Source organism: Periophthalmus magnuspinnatus, chromosome 14 (genome assembly GCF_009829125.3).
Source record: "Periophthalmus magnuspinnatus isolate fPerMag1 chromosome 14, fPerMag1.2.pri, whole genome shotgun sequence".
NCBI classification, from domain to species: domain Eukaryota; kingdom Metazoa; phylum Chordata; class Actinopteri; order Gobiiformes; family Gobiidae; genus Periophthalmus; species Periophthalmus magnuspinnatus.
In genome coordinates, this window is record NC_047139.1 from 26,441,046 (window position 1) to 26,457,271 (window position 16,226).

At 41.0% G+C, this 16,226-nt stretch overlaps 1 protein-coding gene across 2 annotated transcripts in view; it reads right to left on the bottom strand.

Annotated features, from left to right (window-relative positions):
- Positions 1-14,624, bottom strand: part of LOC117380970 (seizure protein 6 homolog) — a 78,055-nt gene extending 63,431 nt beyond the window's left edge. For both annotated transcript variants that reach the window (XM_055226983.1, XM_055226982.1), the window contains exon 1: positions 14,317-14,624. In XM_055226983.1, the coding sequence (XP_055082958.1) occupies positions 14,317-14,395 (79 nt within the window). In that variant the 5' untranslated portion in view covers positions 14,396-14,624. The remainder of the gene's footprint in view (positions 1-14,316) is intronic.
- Between the last annotated feature and the right edge of the window lie 1,602 nt (positions 14,625-16,226).

The following is a 16,226-nucleotide window of genomic DNA, read 5'->3' on the forward strand; positions in this document are numbered from 1 at the left end:
TCAAAAGCACCCCTGTCCACAAAATGCACAATATGTGAAGACAAGAAAAGGGCTGATAAGTGAAATGAAACTATGATTAGGTTTGACACATGAATGACTGTAGCATATACAACATGAAATCTCCTCTTTATATTGTTTACCGCTGATGTGGTCCGGGAGTCATAGTGGGATTGGGAATCTTGTCGGGAAGGGATTTAGATGTGGAACAGAGCAGCCGGTGTGATTATTGGGAAACAGCGAGAGGGCTCAGTGCAGCAGCATGAAGAACACGATTTGTAATGTAGGAGATGCACACGCCATACAACGACATGTGAGCGCAGGGGAAATGCCCAATGGTCTCTGTCTGAGTCTTTGTATGATGATAAGCAGAGGAGCCAAAGCACAGAGTAACACGGTCTCATCTGGAGAGGCCAGTGGGCTGTGACTTTTCGCCCCTCAGCAGAGAGTGGATCATTCTTCTGTCTACAAAGTCCCTTGGTGCAAACAGGCCGCAGCTGAGGCTAACTAAATAATGCTCTAAATTTGCTGGGCTCTGTCTGAGAATTGGATTTAGATTTACAAGCATGTTGGGAAATATTTATTACTGTCTGGTTGCTTAGTTATGTGTTATTTATTGTCAGTTCACAACTCCATGGCTTGTAACTAAGTGCTTAAAGTTAAGGTATATTAGGGAAATCCATCCTCGGCATTTCACCCACCCTTCAATGGCATGAAGATGGACAAGCCTCAGTCCAGATTTTGAACTGGTCAGGACAAACTAGAGTAGAATGGTCCCGTCGTGCATGTTTTGTTTTTGGTTTTTTTGTTTGTTTGTTTTTTGCTGTTGTTTTATATGGGGTCAAACGGAGAACCTTTCTGCTGTGAAGAAAAAAATGCTTGAACAGAGGATTGCTCACTAAATGGACAGTTAAAATTATAGTTTTCTCTCATGCAAACTTGAACAAAGGTAAGTAAACATAGTGACTTGAATACAGCATAACATTTTCTTAACACAATGATATAAAAAGGCTTGCATGAAAAACAATATTCATCTAACAAACATCTTCAAAGGCAGGTCAGTGTGTTTTTCTCTGCACTTACTTCTTTGTTAACAGTGGGCAGCATTAGCCTGAGGTTGTCCAGGCTGGAGAGTATGACTGGAGGTAGTGCCGGGTGTCTGTGCTGTGGAAATTAATGAGAAGCACTTAACAAGTAGATGCAGTGGAGGCAGCCCCTGAGCACAGGTTTATGAATTGCATATAATCTTCCCTTGCCGTCAACTATTGCCCTAAAACTGTAAATGAGTACATCCTATGGAGTAAGTCAAAGCACCTGCTGCAGTCGCGGTAGGACACAGAGCAGAACACTCACAAATTCAGGGCACACTGTACTGGGGATCCCTGCAGAGATTTAGGCTAGGGTTTCCAGGATTTTACAATATCCAATGCCCATTATACATTGCTTTGAAATAGAAAGAAATACATCCGTTTTTTCTTCCATTGTACAGTATTGTATATAGAAGTTTCACACATGCTTCAAACAAGTCTCTGTCTCATTTGAATTCCTGAGGCGTGAGTCTGAGAGAGTTGGTTCGTTCTTCTTAATTTAGACTCCCCTGGTCCGTGGAGAGGGGACCACATATGGTGCCTAGTCGGAGTATGGGCGTGGGACCAGCCTCTGGGATTGACTCATTGATTCCCTTAGGCTCTCGAGGCTTGTATTGAGAGCCACTAGGCAGGTTTCAAGGGTTCTCATTACTGGCAGGTACATGTAGAGCCCCTTGCTGCCGCCTCGAGCTGTCTGAAGAAGAGCCCCTAATTGAGCGCTACACCCGGGATGATGGATGGCCTTGTTGCAGGACACAGATGGCTCTTAGCAGGGGGTCCGGCTCTCCTTTGGGGCGACCCAGCTGTGCCCCCGGACCACATGTTGACAACCACAACCTATTTGTGGAGTAACATAAAGTAGCAAAGAGTCATCAATAACAGTTTGGCAGAGCGTGTACGGTACGGCGCGGAGATGTTGCACTTGTTACATGCAATCGATAAAGTAGCCGAGTGTAAAACTAACTGCTTCAGCAAATGTATCCATTCATGACTGTGCAAAGACGTTGTTAAGGGTTGCTTGGTCTGACAACTTACTATATATCATGTCTTGCAACTGGTGGACTTCATATTGTAAGTGCATTTTTTTGTTTCTATTTCTATTAGCATATGAAAGGAAGGCGAGCTAATTGTTTCTAAATATTATATTGTTATGTATGTTGTATTAAATGGTTAAGTTTTCCTCTCAAAACAGTAAATGGAAGAAATTGTTATTATAAAATAAGTTAAAATATATTACTTTAATTAAGTTTTGCACTACAAAACATAGTATAGTAATATCAAAGTCTCTAGGTCATGTTAAATCCCTCGTGTGACTTGTGATGCATCTGAAGTAGTATTTGGAGAGGGGAGGAGCCAGAGGGCAAGGTGAAGAGCACTCTCTGGGGTCACTCATCTCACACTTGCCATTTGAACAGGCTTTGGCCTCCTGCACCGACTGGCCCTTGCTCTCCTGTTTTTACACGCACGTCTAATCAGAGAGCATGGCACCAGGTCTGCTCCATCAAACCTGAATAAAACATGGAGCAAAAGATGTAAACGGGGAGGGTGGGCCTGTGCTGCTGTCTGGGCGCGCTGGTACCAACACTCCAGCCATTCCCCACACGTGTCCTCACACTAATGACAAGCCTAAAAGGAGGCAGAGGGCAACCTCTTTTCATAATCAAAGTGTTTTTATTCATGACATGTCTATTAATTAGTTTGGAATAGTCAGCAGCATGCGCTCAGGAGAATTTAAATGGGCTGGAGAGGATTTGCCCTTTCTGCGGGGAGCCAATGATTTCTTTATAAGGGAGGAGGGACGTCGAAGACAAGGAGGTAGACAGGGTTAGTGTATGTGCGCAGGTGTGTCTGTCTTCTGTCAATGTGAGCCAGTCACGGAGCCTATAAATCACACAGTGGAGTCAAATTGAAGCTGTCAGTGGCATTTGAACCATTACAGAGAGTATAAACTGTGAGGTGTAGAGCTGATTGTGTTTGTTACAAACAACACACAGATCACATATAAAAATGACCTCCTCAGATCAGCACAACTAAAGAGACTGGGGAGAGAACTGGTCAAACTAAACCAATGGATTAGACAGCACAGAGATACAAGTCAAACTGCTAATGAAAAAAACTGTTCTATATTGACATCAGAACATAGGCTGCACAGTGTAGTGAGAGATGTGGCTAAATAAATCAGAGCGCATAAAGCTAAAATTATGTTTTATTTTAAAATAACCCACAGGGATAAGAATAAAACATGGCAGAACAGTCAACAAAGAATAAGAGGCACTTTTTCGTACTTTAAAGACTGATTGCTGGAAATAGAAAGGCAGTGAGTTCGTCTGTTTTTCTTGTTGACTTTTAGCCTGAGTAGCATTTGTCATGTGCTCCTTTTAAACTGTGAACAAACAGCACGCTGCAAACCAGAGTTAAACAATAGAAGTCAGCACACAGTCGGTGTGTCTGCGTCAAACAAACACGTTGTATTGACACTTGTCGGGACATGATCAGCACTGATACTTTAGTCGTGCTGAAATATGGAACAGGAGGCAAATTGTTTGTTAATTCTCATTTCACACTCCCAATGTGAAGCCAGCCAGGCACAGAGCAACGCTGCCGCTACATGCACAATGGTCTGGCTCACTGCGTAACATCAAATTATCTTTCCCCTGGCTTAATTATTCATTAAGCAAACATAATTAATTTAAGAAGCGTCTCTCATAGGAAGTGTTTCAAATAAAGGCCAGGACAGTTTTCCGCTGAACAATTAACAGAGCAAACTCCACAGCCTGATACAATGTAATATCAGTGTATTACAACATTATACAAAGAAATGTACCCCATGCATCTTAAACACACACAGGTTTGTTTTATGCTTTATTTCTGATCTCTGTCAGTCATAGATATGCCATAGATATGTAAGCACTGGAACTTGGATTGGATTGAAGTTCCAGCCTTTGGGTTGGGGGGTGAATGCTAAACAGCTACTGGCCTCCCTTTACTCACTTCATACAAATCCATCCTTCTTGCCATCAGACACAAATAAAAGAAAAGTAATTATTCCTACTCATGGTTTACTGAAGATAACATCAGATAAAAAAACTACTTGAGAATATGCTTATCTCACAGTGATGCTAAAAGTTGATCCAGTGCAAAGTTTGCACTCTCCTGATACGACTTCGACCCAAACTCTGAGCAGAAGAGGAAAGCAGAATAGGAGAGCAGCTGCTCCGTGCGCAGCCTTTACTTGCACAGATCATTTAACCGCTCCCATTTAGTCTCAGTGTGCCTGACGGAGCTCGTGCGACCGAAACCATCCCAGACCCCGACAGCAGGATTTTCTTCACAAGCCACTCTTGGCCAATCCAGCTGCACTGCGTCGCACACTTAGCACAAAACCAGCCTAATTAGACGGAGTTCAGTCACTATTCTCTCCTTTATCTTCCCTTTCCTTTCCATCAATCTGGAGGATTTAAACACAAGCATCTTGGAGGGAAAAGGTCATTCTTTGATGTGCATCCTTCATGATTCTGAGCATTCTGATCATGAGGGGGTTTGTCAGTGGGCGAGTCTACCCAATCCCCCTGCCAGCTCAAACTCAAGCACCCAGCGCTCAAGTGGCATTCCACATCCATTTGTGTAATGGCACAGTAGCTGTTTGAAATCAGAGCTTCCTCCTTCAGTTTATGTTTATTATTATTACCATACTATCATTATTAGAGTAGAGTAGTAGAGTCAGAGTAGTTTTTGTAGCATTACTTCTCCAATTCCCAAAAATGGATAAAAATGGATTTTGAGTACAGCATAAGGTTTGCAATTACAATTTAGGGGTTCATATTTTATTACATGTTATTGGGGTTCTGTTTTTCCATAATACACTAGTTTTTTTCTCATATGGCCCATGTCTAAGCTAAATTTAAAACAATGCAACTTAGAATATCTCAACTACTACAAGATTGTCATATATAAAAAAAAAAAAAAAAGTCTACTTAAATCTGATTACATACTTCTCAATGTGTCACACTCATATTTTGAAGAAGTGGTTTTCAAAATAAAATTAGACTAATACCATTTGTCCTTCCTCCTTCTAAGTCATATTACCATGGAAACTACAAGATTTATTCCCGGGGGATCTATTCCAACACGTCTACCCTGAGGAGCTTTTCATGAGTCTGTGAATAGGCTGAATATGACACCTCTCAGCAAGGTGTCTCCTGATCAATTATTTTTGTTTTATTCTGAAGCTTGAGCAACACCAAAGGCTGCAATTTACTCTCTTTTAACCTATTTAAGATTCTCTAATGTAACTAGTTTCTTTGGCTACGGTCCTTGGTATTGACTATCCTAATCTGGTTGGACAGCCTGGACTCGGCTGTGAAATGAAAAATGAACTCACAAATCCAATTGGCTTATAAAGCCCTGAATCCAGCCAGTTTGAGGAGCATGCACCAAAAAACACTAAATGATAAATATTGTTTTGTTTTTGTATATAATTTGAAGTTTGATGATAGAAACTCTCTGATAATAAAAAAAAAGTTAACACTAAACAAAACAAGTGAATTTCAACAGATGGTATTCCCTTTTCTTGGCACTCAAAACTGTGTACAAATCACATTCTGTGCTGTCTCCTATAAGCCATAGGGAAAGCTGTATGGGCTGTACAATGGAGGTGATGTGTAATTAATCAACAGGGCTTTAGAGACAAGCTTAAAGCTTAACAGTCCAAATGATACTGAAATCAACCCATCTGATAGGAGAGAAATATTACAGAACACCTTTTGTGTCACACGACCTCTTGTATCTAAAAAAAATTGTAGAATAAAGCCACGCATCATCAGGCAGCTGATCACATTTGTCTCTGCTGGCATTAAACGCAGCTAGTCACTAACTCTTCTGTAAAGACGGCTTCACTTCACTGGGGCAGTGCTTCCTGATAGTGAGCAGGGCTCTGGACCACAGCCAGGGAGCCTCCCACAGCCTCTCAGCACAAACAGCTTTGTCAAACTCAGTTAGCTGCCTCTAAGGAGAGGAACACCTCTCTTTAGTATTATATTTCACCTATTCACAGCATGCTCTGCCCCAGCCTCCTCACCAGTCCACAGGGCAGCAGAGGTAAACAGAGGCCTGTGTCAGGTGCAGGCGGCGGGTGCAGGCGGCAGGTGCAGGGGACGGGTGCACTGTTGACATGCGTCCTGTGCACACGGCTCAGTACTCACACACCAAGCTTCATTTACAGAAGGTAATTGCACTGGAGCCAAGTGTGCCGCTCCTCTGATGGGATTCCTTCCAGTTTACTAAAACTCTGTCTACATTTGTTTACTCACCAGTCTGACAGCTCCAAAAAGAGTACAGCACCACACAATTAACCAGTCCTGGTCATGGCTGTTGACATGACAGTTGGTATTTGTTTGTACTCAGGCCTTCAAACAGACAATAAATACAGCAGCAGGTTCAAATTCCTCCAGAGGAAAACATAAAACTCATGTCAATATTTGTCAAAATATTTGCGGATAACAAAATATTCCCTCAAACATAAACAGACAGCTCTGTCATCTTAAGCATCCTGTAGTTATTTCTGTGATGAAAAAGTCCAAACTTCTATTGAAGATTTTTATATGACATGTTCCAGTTGGTGGCTCTGGTCCAGGTAAAATCACTGGATGTATATAATAATAAACACATGAAAGCCCTCATACTGTGCCCTCGGGAGAAGTGTGCTTAGTGCAGTAGCCAAGGACGTTGACTGTGAAAAACACTTCCCAATGAACCTTCATGGAATAGTCCTCTCCTTGTTCCCAAGCCACCGCTGATAAACATCTGTTTTTGTTCCACTCGGCTAAAAAGACCAGAGATGTGTTTGTGATGCTGCTTGTGTTGGTGGTGAAAAACACTAACAGGCTATTTGCTAAAAAAGAAAGATTTTTTCCTTTTATTGTGTGTAGATCGCTTCCTAAAGCACATAATGATGAGTGGAGCATACAGGGAACTAAAGGCTGGAGAATATGGTGGAATTGTGGTAGAAACTGAGCGTGGCAGGCATTCGACACAAACAAACATTTCCTTGTTGTTTTTTTGCAGTACAATAAGAAGAGGGAGTGACAGAGGAGGGAGAGACATTCAGCAATTGGAGACCGTACCTAAACTGCACATTCTGCAGTTTAAATTGTTGAGGCACAGGGTGTGTATTTGGTGCTGTTTCAAGGTCATAATTTTCACTTAGTAGAAACCAAGCACTCAATTGCAGACCACTTACAACATTATGAGCATGTTGTATTTTATGCAGTACATTAGCCTGGGATTTAGTGATTTTGCCTCATCCCGTTCGTGGATCATCCTCCTTTACCTCTGTTACGTTTGCTTTAATAATTCAGAAATAATCCCACAAAGCCAAGTACAGACAGGGCCACACCGAGGAAATAGTGCCCCTCCCCCTACGGCCAAATACATTTAAACCTGATCCCTGCACACACATAACCACAGGCCCTTTCAAAAGTGCAAATAAAGTGATTGAATAAAAGGCAGTGCAAATGGAGATCCCTGTTTATTTGTGCGGAGTGATGCCTGAGTAGCAATCTATTTAGATCATTGTAATAATTCACACTGAATGCATGAATGAATACGTGGGCACAGGCTCTTTAACAAAAACAACTCGGAGCCAGAGGAGAGCGGCCTAACAGCACACGGCATATGCTTCCTCTCTCTCTCAGCCCAGATACTGGCACCGTAACGGACTTAAAATAAAGACATTACCAGTATGAACAACACCAAGGATTACAAACATTTCAGGTAATATAATAATAAGTAATATGTTTAGATTCATGTATTGTTAGGTAGCAGGAGTATAATAACAAAGAAGGTGAATAACATTAACACTGGTGTTAACATTCAATTAAAGAACAGTAGACAAGCCATTTTTAATTACTTTGACTTGACTACAGTTAAGTATCTTCCCACTATTTTCCAGCTAGTAGTTGAAAAACACTTGGGTTTCCTTACCGATACCAGAATTGTACTTTTTCTGTATTATTAATTATATAGAGTAACAAATAATAATTATAATGTTCATAAATTCTCTGAGGAAAAACTGCAGTATTCATCATTTATTCGTAGCAACATTGCCTAGTAGTAACTTAACTTTCCAATACTATACCAGTACACTTGTTTATAATAAGTTAAAATGTGTGAATCATTGTTAAGGTGCACATAAAGAAACCTGAGTAATGCATCACATGGGAATATTATAGATATGCTACATTCCAACTGTATAAGACTAACAGCAGTCATCACACGTTACTGCTCTACACAAAGGTTTTTCTACTTAGGGCATCCTACTGGATCTAAGTGCACGGAGGGGAGCGTGTGATTTGAGAGTCGCCGTCTGTGTCAAAGGTACGCTCCCTTCTCCAGTAAAAGCTACTTAGCGTTTTTCCACCATCTACCACATGTGGCGTCTGAAAGAAATCTGAGGAATGTACAGTATGAGGCCGGCTCTTAGCGATAAAAGCTATAGTCCAGCAATCAATGAGTTGCCGTAGCAGGCTTCAGCTGTACCCTGCTAACTAATCCATTCTGGGTGCAGGCATTCTCTCATTTCTAAAGGTGCTTGCTGCTCTGACAGATGAAAATGGTCACAATGAGCCCACTCTCCATCACCAGGAGCCGAGGCAGTGCCCGGCCAATAACTGACAGACAATTGCCTGACCAACCAGCGGTCGCTTCAGACAGACAATGTTCGATGTTTGGAAGATGGAAGATGGTGGTCAATTTTAGAAGCTTCAAATTATACACATGTTCCTCTGGGATTGGCCTTCAATACAGCTCATTGTACAGAACAAGGCTCGCGGCCGTGTCACGCTGGCATTCGAGATGTCAGAGCCCACAAACTTGGGATTACATGGGCGTCTGTTACAAAGCTTTTATTTTAGCCCAGCCAGTTTGATGGAAGAATTCAGTATTGGGAAGATTTTCACACCAGCTTTGGATGAAACTGAAGAAGTGAAAATGTTAAGCGCTGCAGAGTGGAGACCAGAAAAGCAGCATTTATTAATGCATAAGTCTATTCCACACTTTCTCCGCCTGTGTTTGTCTTTGAATATTTTCAATTAGTTGTGAGGCCACTATCCGCTTCCTTGATCTATCCACAACATCGTTATCTTTCTTTGCTACTTATGATATGTTTACTCATCCTGATGAATTCAATTACATCTTTTCAGGGGAAATTACTGAGGGGGTGGCTGAGGCTGCCAGAGGTCAGAGCTAACAGAGAATACTAAACTTGCAGCCCCCTCCCCAAACGCATTACACAGCCTATTACCTAGTGCTTCTCACACGGCACTCGGCAAGCCACAGATGAAATGCTTTCTAGATGGGATGTGGCGGCGAGAAGAGGGAAGAGAGCCGGCCCTGTCCTGGCACCTAATCGTTTGGGAGAGGCGTTCCCAAAGCAGCCGCACACACGCCAGTCCTGATTAGGCCACGCCGCCTGCAGGTGTGGAAAAGAGGCTACGGTGCTTTTCTAGTGGAGTGCTGCTGGGATCGATGAGGCACAAGGCCAAAGCCAAAGCCCTGACCAGCCGCTGCCTCCATAAAACACAGGGTTCATTTGGAGTTGGCTCGAGGGGCCCTCTTCACCTGGAATATATTAGATGGAGATGTTATGAACAAGAGTGTCTGAGTGATTTCAATCCCAGATCAAATTCTGCCTTGTTGACAATCCCATCGTGAACGTGTTACTTTAACTCTCAGAAGAGGCGATTGTGCTACCGAAACCTCTCACATAATTATCGAAGTGCAAGAAGCCATTTCTGCTCTATCCCAAACTGTCAGAGTGATTAAACAAACAGGGCGGAGTGGCCAGGATGGAGCCCGATAAAGAGAAAAGCTTGTTACCTTCCTGTGAGCTTGGGAGGAAAAAATGGATACAATATACAATGTTCTACTGAAATACTTTGAGCTGAAACCAATTATGTGAACCTCTTTCAAATGAATTGACTCAATTTATTCTGTGCCTGTGTGTACAAATCACTGAATCACACTGAAAAATAAAGGCAGACAGATATGAACTAGGCCCTCTGTGTGTAGTGCTCAGGACTGACCTGGCTCCACTCAACACATTCAACACACTGAGCTCAACACAATGAACACAGGCAGTGCATCTGTCAGCTCCTGAGCTCTGTCCATCATCTGTGCTGAAGGACACAGAAGTACTACATCTCTAGACACAATATTCAACTTTCAACAATCTTTCAGTTGGAATTCTGAGTGCGGGTATGGGCCTGTTTACCATGATTCTATTTGATTTGATATGATTAGTATTGTTTTAAACCAAAAAAATATGTTTTAGCTGTTCATTAATAACACAGGTTGTTTGTGAGAGTGATGGGATTTAGGCTGTTTTATTTTGTAATCGTGCATCCGTATTATCAAATCTGCTATAAAATGACAGATTTTTATTATTGGTTCTCATAATTTGGGGGTACTTTTCTATACAAAAATGTTAAACTTTCATAGATAAATAAATTAACATATGTGCATACCACCAGAAGAAACCTGGCATGTTATAAAATAAATGATATAATTTCCTCCATCCAGGCTTGTGTGAGAGACCAGCCTCACTGGAGTTTCACCAGACTGAAAGGAAACACACCCTGTTCTCTCACCATTTGAAAGGAACATTCTTCAGCCATGTACATCTAGATTAAGCCTTAACACCAAGTTGATTTTCTTTCTATAAAACCTGCAGCTGGTGAACCAGTCTGTACAAAATGTGAAAAAAGACCCAAAAGATCCTTTCAGAGAGCAACCTCCCTTTGGAAAATAAGTCGGAGGAAATATGTGAGGCAATGACTCAAATTAGGATGCATAGAATCTTGTCGTGGAGCGAGAGCCATTTGCACATGAAGAGTGGCAAATGAGTTGCATTGAGCCAAGCTGCGAGCGCTACCTAGGAGGCAGTGAAAGGGAGCGAGGCAGGCGCGCAGAGGACCCAGGCAGAGGAGCCAAAGCCTTCAAGAGGGGCATTCTGCCATAATGACTCTCATTTACCATTGACAGGCCTTGGGAAAGTTAAACTAATTATGACAGCGCACAGATGCTGAATAGCCCTTGATGAAGTTAATCACTGGCAATCCAACAAACAGGTGTTGAATGATTTCTATTACCTCCCCTGGAATTATAGCGCCTTCACTTTTTTCTCCCTCTGCTCAAAGCATCAATCCACCCTGAGGCCAGATGATGCTGTCTTATTCCCAAGATCTGGGAAAATGTAATGAACGTTAGTCATCATGACATAAGGGAAGGCTACAGTTGCCTTTAACATGATGCAGAGAAAGACAGGCTGTGATTTCTGGTTTGAACGTACAAAGTAAATGAGTGTTTAAATATAGGGTGGCATGCTGCTGTAGAACTAACAGGTGTCAGTACAAAAGTTAGTGCCTATAAAGACCTCTGTACATTTCTTATAAAACACAATAATCCATATTGTTGTAAAGCTGGAATACTGTGTAAAGACAATCGGCCCAGCTGAACAGCCATAGTGCTGTGTAAATCTTTAACACTGAAGCCAATAAAGATCTCTCCATTTTGAATAGTGCAGTTATTAAAATGTGTCAGGATTTTATTGACCGTAAAATGGCAGTATCTGAATCCAGTAATTATCGTCTGCTTTGTTAAGACTGGATTAGCCGCATCACGACTATTGTTGTGTGGCTTCACTGTCTTAGTAATTATCAAAGGACTAGAATAGAGCGTCAAATAAGTGTAAACAAGACGTTTAGCATTTATGAGCACATTAATGTATTATGATGCAATATATGTGGAGCTGTATGTTTGTCTTTACACTTATATACAGATGTGACGTCGTAATAAAAAAGTCGTTTTTGGTGCATGCTTTAAACTTTTAATATACAGGTGATTTTCTGTGAGGAAAATGTGATTCCTTTCAATTAACAAATGAGGACTACATCTACTGTTTATGTTTAATTCATTTTGAGTTAGCTAGTTATTTTCAACAATTATTTATTGTTAAGAAATGTGTTGTAAATACATTATAAATACACACAGTAACAGATCGCTAATATGGTCAATCAGTAATGGTTCATGTTTATTTATGTAACTGCTTGACATTTTAGATACAAAATGAATATGAAACACAATATAAGATCAAATCATGTAAGTGTTTTTACAGCAGCAAAATACGGTTTATGATATAATATTACAACTTATGTCTATAAAGCATAACTCTTTTATTTATCTCTCCAAAGTATATTCAGAGAAATAGTTTCAGTATTTGTTGTGCTCCTGTTTATTATACAGGTGTATTTGTTGTGACATAACACAATGTACTGCCCAGGAAAAATATACATCTTAATATAGGTCCACATAAATAGTACAGTGAAGTTTTCTTGTGCCTGTGACAGCAAAATCGATTTACTACTCAGGAAAAAGGAACCGGGCCAATACAAGTCCACAACAACAAGCACTGAAGCGTCTCCCCTCAACCAAATCCTTATATTCCCCTAGAAGATAGTTTTCCGAGCCACTTCAACTCCTCCTGACAATGTAAAACAACACAGGGATTAAAAAATTGAAATGTCTCTGAGTGATTTGACCAATCGCCAGCTAAACAATGGAATTCTTTAATGAAAGCTGTTACATTTTATTTCCTTAACAATACAAGACAGTGCATTTTTCCACTCCCCAGAGTACAGGGCGGAAAGCATAAACAGGGGCGCTTTCTGAGAATAAGAGCAATTGTGACTGAAAACACTAAAAAATTTACACAACTTGAGCCTCTAAGCACAATGCTGACTATGTTTTTTTCACATAAACTCATCATTAAATATTTACACAAAATACAACGCACTCCGCCACCAGCGACTAATAGCATTTTGTGTAGTTGTTTTGTTTTTCTGTATGCAACAATGTCAAGTCCAATATATTTTCAGTGACTTTACATAGGTCATCATGTAAAATTGTGTGTGAGGCATTGCTTCAGAATGGCCCTTCAGTTTCAGAGGGCTCTGCAGAAATAGCCCGAGCAATATGAGGTCATTTGCACACTTATGACATTGTTTAGTAATCATTTGTTTCTCATAAACGCGCTCATTTTCAACACAAAAAAAGGCCATTTTCATAAAACGCCTCATTGCACTGGAGAAATAAAAAAGATTTCATTTGCATTTAATGTACCTGAAGGAGTTTATAATAGGCACAGAAAATATAATGAATTTGATATTTGTGAAGACATATTCAGGTTTACTATTCTGTGATCCAAGTCAGTTTTGTTTACAAAGGTGGTGCTGAAGGAGGCACTGAAGAGGTGTGGTAAATATCTGCTCATAAAAAAGAAATGTCAGATGCACAAAAGAGAAATAATTAGGCCAAGGCCATGGTGAATGAATCCTCCGCTGCTTCCCACAGGCACTCGACTGTGGCAAACAGCTTGGTCAATAATCTTCAGCAATTCCTAAGGATTAGAGTCTTATTACGGAGCACCGTCTGTCACGCAGACTTCAGAGGCCAAAACACATCTCTCTATCTCACTGCAAAAATACATAACTTTCCAGCAGTGAACAGTTTAAAGTAAGACGTTTTCCTCTTTGAGCTATTTTAATAAGTCTGTACTGTATTTTTATAGCCTATGCATGGCACGTATTTGCAACTAAACAAGAAGAAAATGCATCCTGAAAATATCTTTAATAAATGAATCAGATTAAAAGGTAAATATCTGTATACATATCACCTACTACACAGTTTTTCTTTATCATGCTTTTACTTTAATATTCCCTCATTATTCCTGGGCGACATAGTAATTACTACACATCTTGAGTCCAATTAGATTTGTGTTGGTTTAAGTTTAACATTGTAAAAGGACGATGTGACAAAAAAAAAGAGCCACTGAAATGACAAAGTGTTACATTTAAAGAAAAGCTCACTTCTAAATAACCACGTGTTGGCAGCGTGCTAAGGTAATTAGTTTGAAAGGTTACGACAAAATAAAACCACAGCAAGTGCGTTCATATATATGTGCTTTTGTCTGGAGACACGAGTCAAATCCATGTGCGCTAACTTTTACGCAGCCGTGTAAAAAGTTGAAATATAAAATGATGTCTAGGGTGTGTGTATGTCTTTCATGATGCTGTGTTTAATTGCACACACTTGTGGCACCGTACTTTGGCTTCGTTGCTGGCACTGAAACTGAAACAACTCACGGAAACAAAGCCACGCTAAGTCCCCAAGTTCTTACCTTGAGCGAACATCTCCCCCACGGACGCAGCGACCACCAGAGCCGCGATGAGGCTCCGCACATGTCCGGTTCGTCTCATGTCTGCCAAAGTCGGTGTCGCTCTTCTCCGCGCTGCACAAACACGTCCTTGTGTTTTCAAAAAGATGATACTTCCCGGGCGACGAGGGATAAAAGCACACGCGCGTTGGTTTTACGCGCCTCTAGCCGCACACGAGGAGCGCAGGGGCTTCTGCTTTCCCTGGAATAATTCGGAGTATGAAGAGAGTCGTGAATAACCAAGTGAAACGCGGCGGTCCCGCTTTAATTGTGACGCTCAGTAAGCGGATTCGCGGCTGTGTGAGCTGAGGCACATGGAGAGAGCAGAGGAGGCGGAGAGGGAGGATTCAGCACCGCGGACAGCTCCTAGCGTCAGCTCCGGGAACAGCCACACAAACTTCCGCGCTCTTCACAGCTCCTGCCTCTCACCACAGCGTGCTTAGGAGGTGTTTGCAGAAGCACACACGATTTGGGTTTTTACTTTCACTAATAGATTTTTACAACACCGCATTAAGCATTTATGATCCAAATAAGGATTGCAACAGCTGATCCGATTCAATGAACTCTATTAAAAGTGATTAATTGACTTCAATAGATCAGTAAGCAATAAAGTCTAAATAGCTTTATAAAGCTGTCAACATGTGAATCCACTTCTATCTATTTACTTTGTCTTTACAGAACTAACACAAATGAAATGTGTTTAAATGTATAGTTCCCAATGCCAGTCTCTTTATATTAAATATACAATATTACATTTGGTGGGTATAATGTTCTCTTTCTATGGCATTGAGTTACTGTCTGTACCTTGTATCAATTAAGGTACAGCAGTGTGCAAGTCAGTGTTGTGTTGGCACTGTCACTCTCACTATGCCAATGACATTCTGATATTAGTTTTTATTTTTAGATCTCAGAACACTTTGCCCCACTGGAGTCATGTTGCACCGGATGTTTTATGTTTCCATTTTCAATAAGGAACAGAACATGGAGTGTATCCCTGAGGTGACGTTTCTGCCAGGTGCTTTCATGGACTGTCTCTGCCTTGGGTCGTTTTAAAGGTTAATTTGATGGCTCAAAGTCAAATCTGTTAAATACGTGCAAGGTAACACCAAGATTCAGAAGGAAAAGTAAAGCAGTTAAATACTACTGGGCACACATAGTGTGCATATTAAAGCTCTATTTACCAAACAACTCGGCCGACTTCATACAAACCCCTGAAGGCTTGTGTAGTTGCTGTTGGCAGAGGGTGAACTTTGACCTCCCTTTGCAGCCAGAGAAGTGGAAAAAATGGTTCATCCTGGAAAAATCAATATGGCATTACATCACTGCTCAAGCAGTATTTAATCATAGCAAGTGCAGGACGTCTTCATCTGGGTAGAGTGGCAAAGGGAGTCGCCATATAAATGACTGTCCCGTGTTATTCATTCGCCCCTTTATTGCACTAAAATGGGTATGAGAGCTCTTTGACTGGGGTCATCACTGCCAAGTCAGCTGGGTCAGATAATCCCATTCAGGAAGTGCTGATTGAAAACTGCAGTGCTGTAAGTATATTATCATGTGGTCACTGAACAAGGAAAGGACCACATCATCATAAAATATGTATCCCTGTTTTATAACAATAAAAGAATTAAGACTATCTGTTTTCTGTACTACATTAGTGTATACACCTCTGAAAAAGTGTGGGGCAGCACATAGATGTATCTTTAAATGCATCATTCTACATGGGGAGGAGAGTTTAATATATAATATAATGTATATTTTAAAAACACTTTGTACAGTGAAACAAACAGCAAACAAAGGCCCTTAGTAGACAGGAATAGTCATGGGGGATGTTTAAAGGCATTGGAACAAAGCACTAAGCAAATGCTATTTTTAAT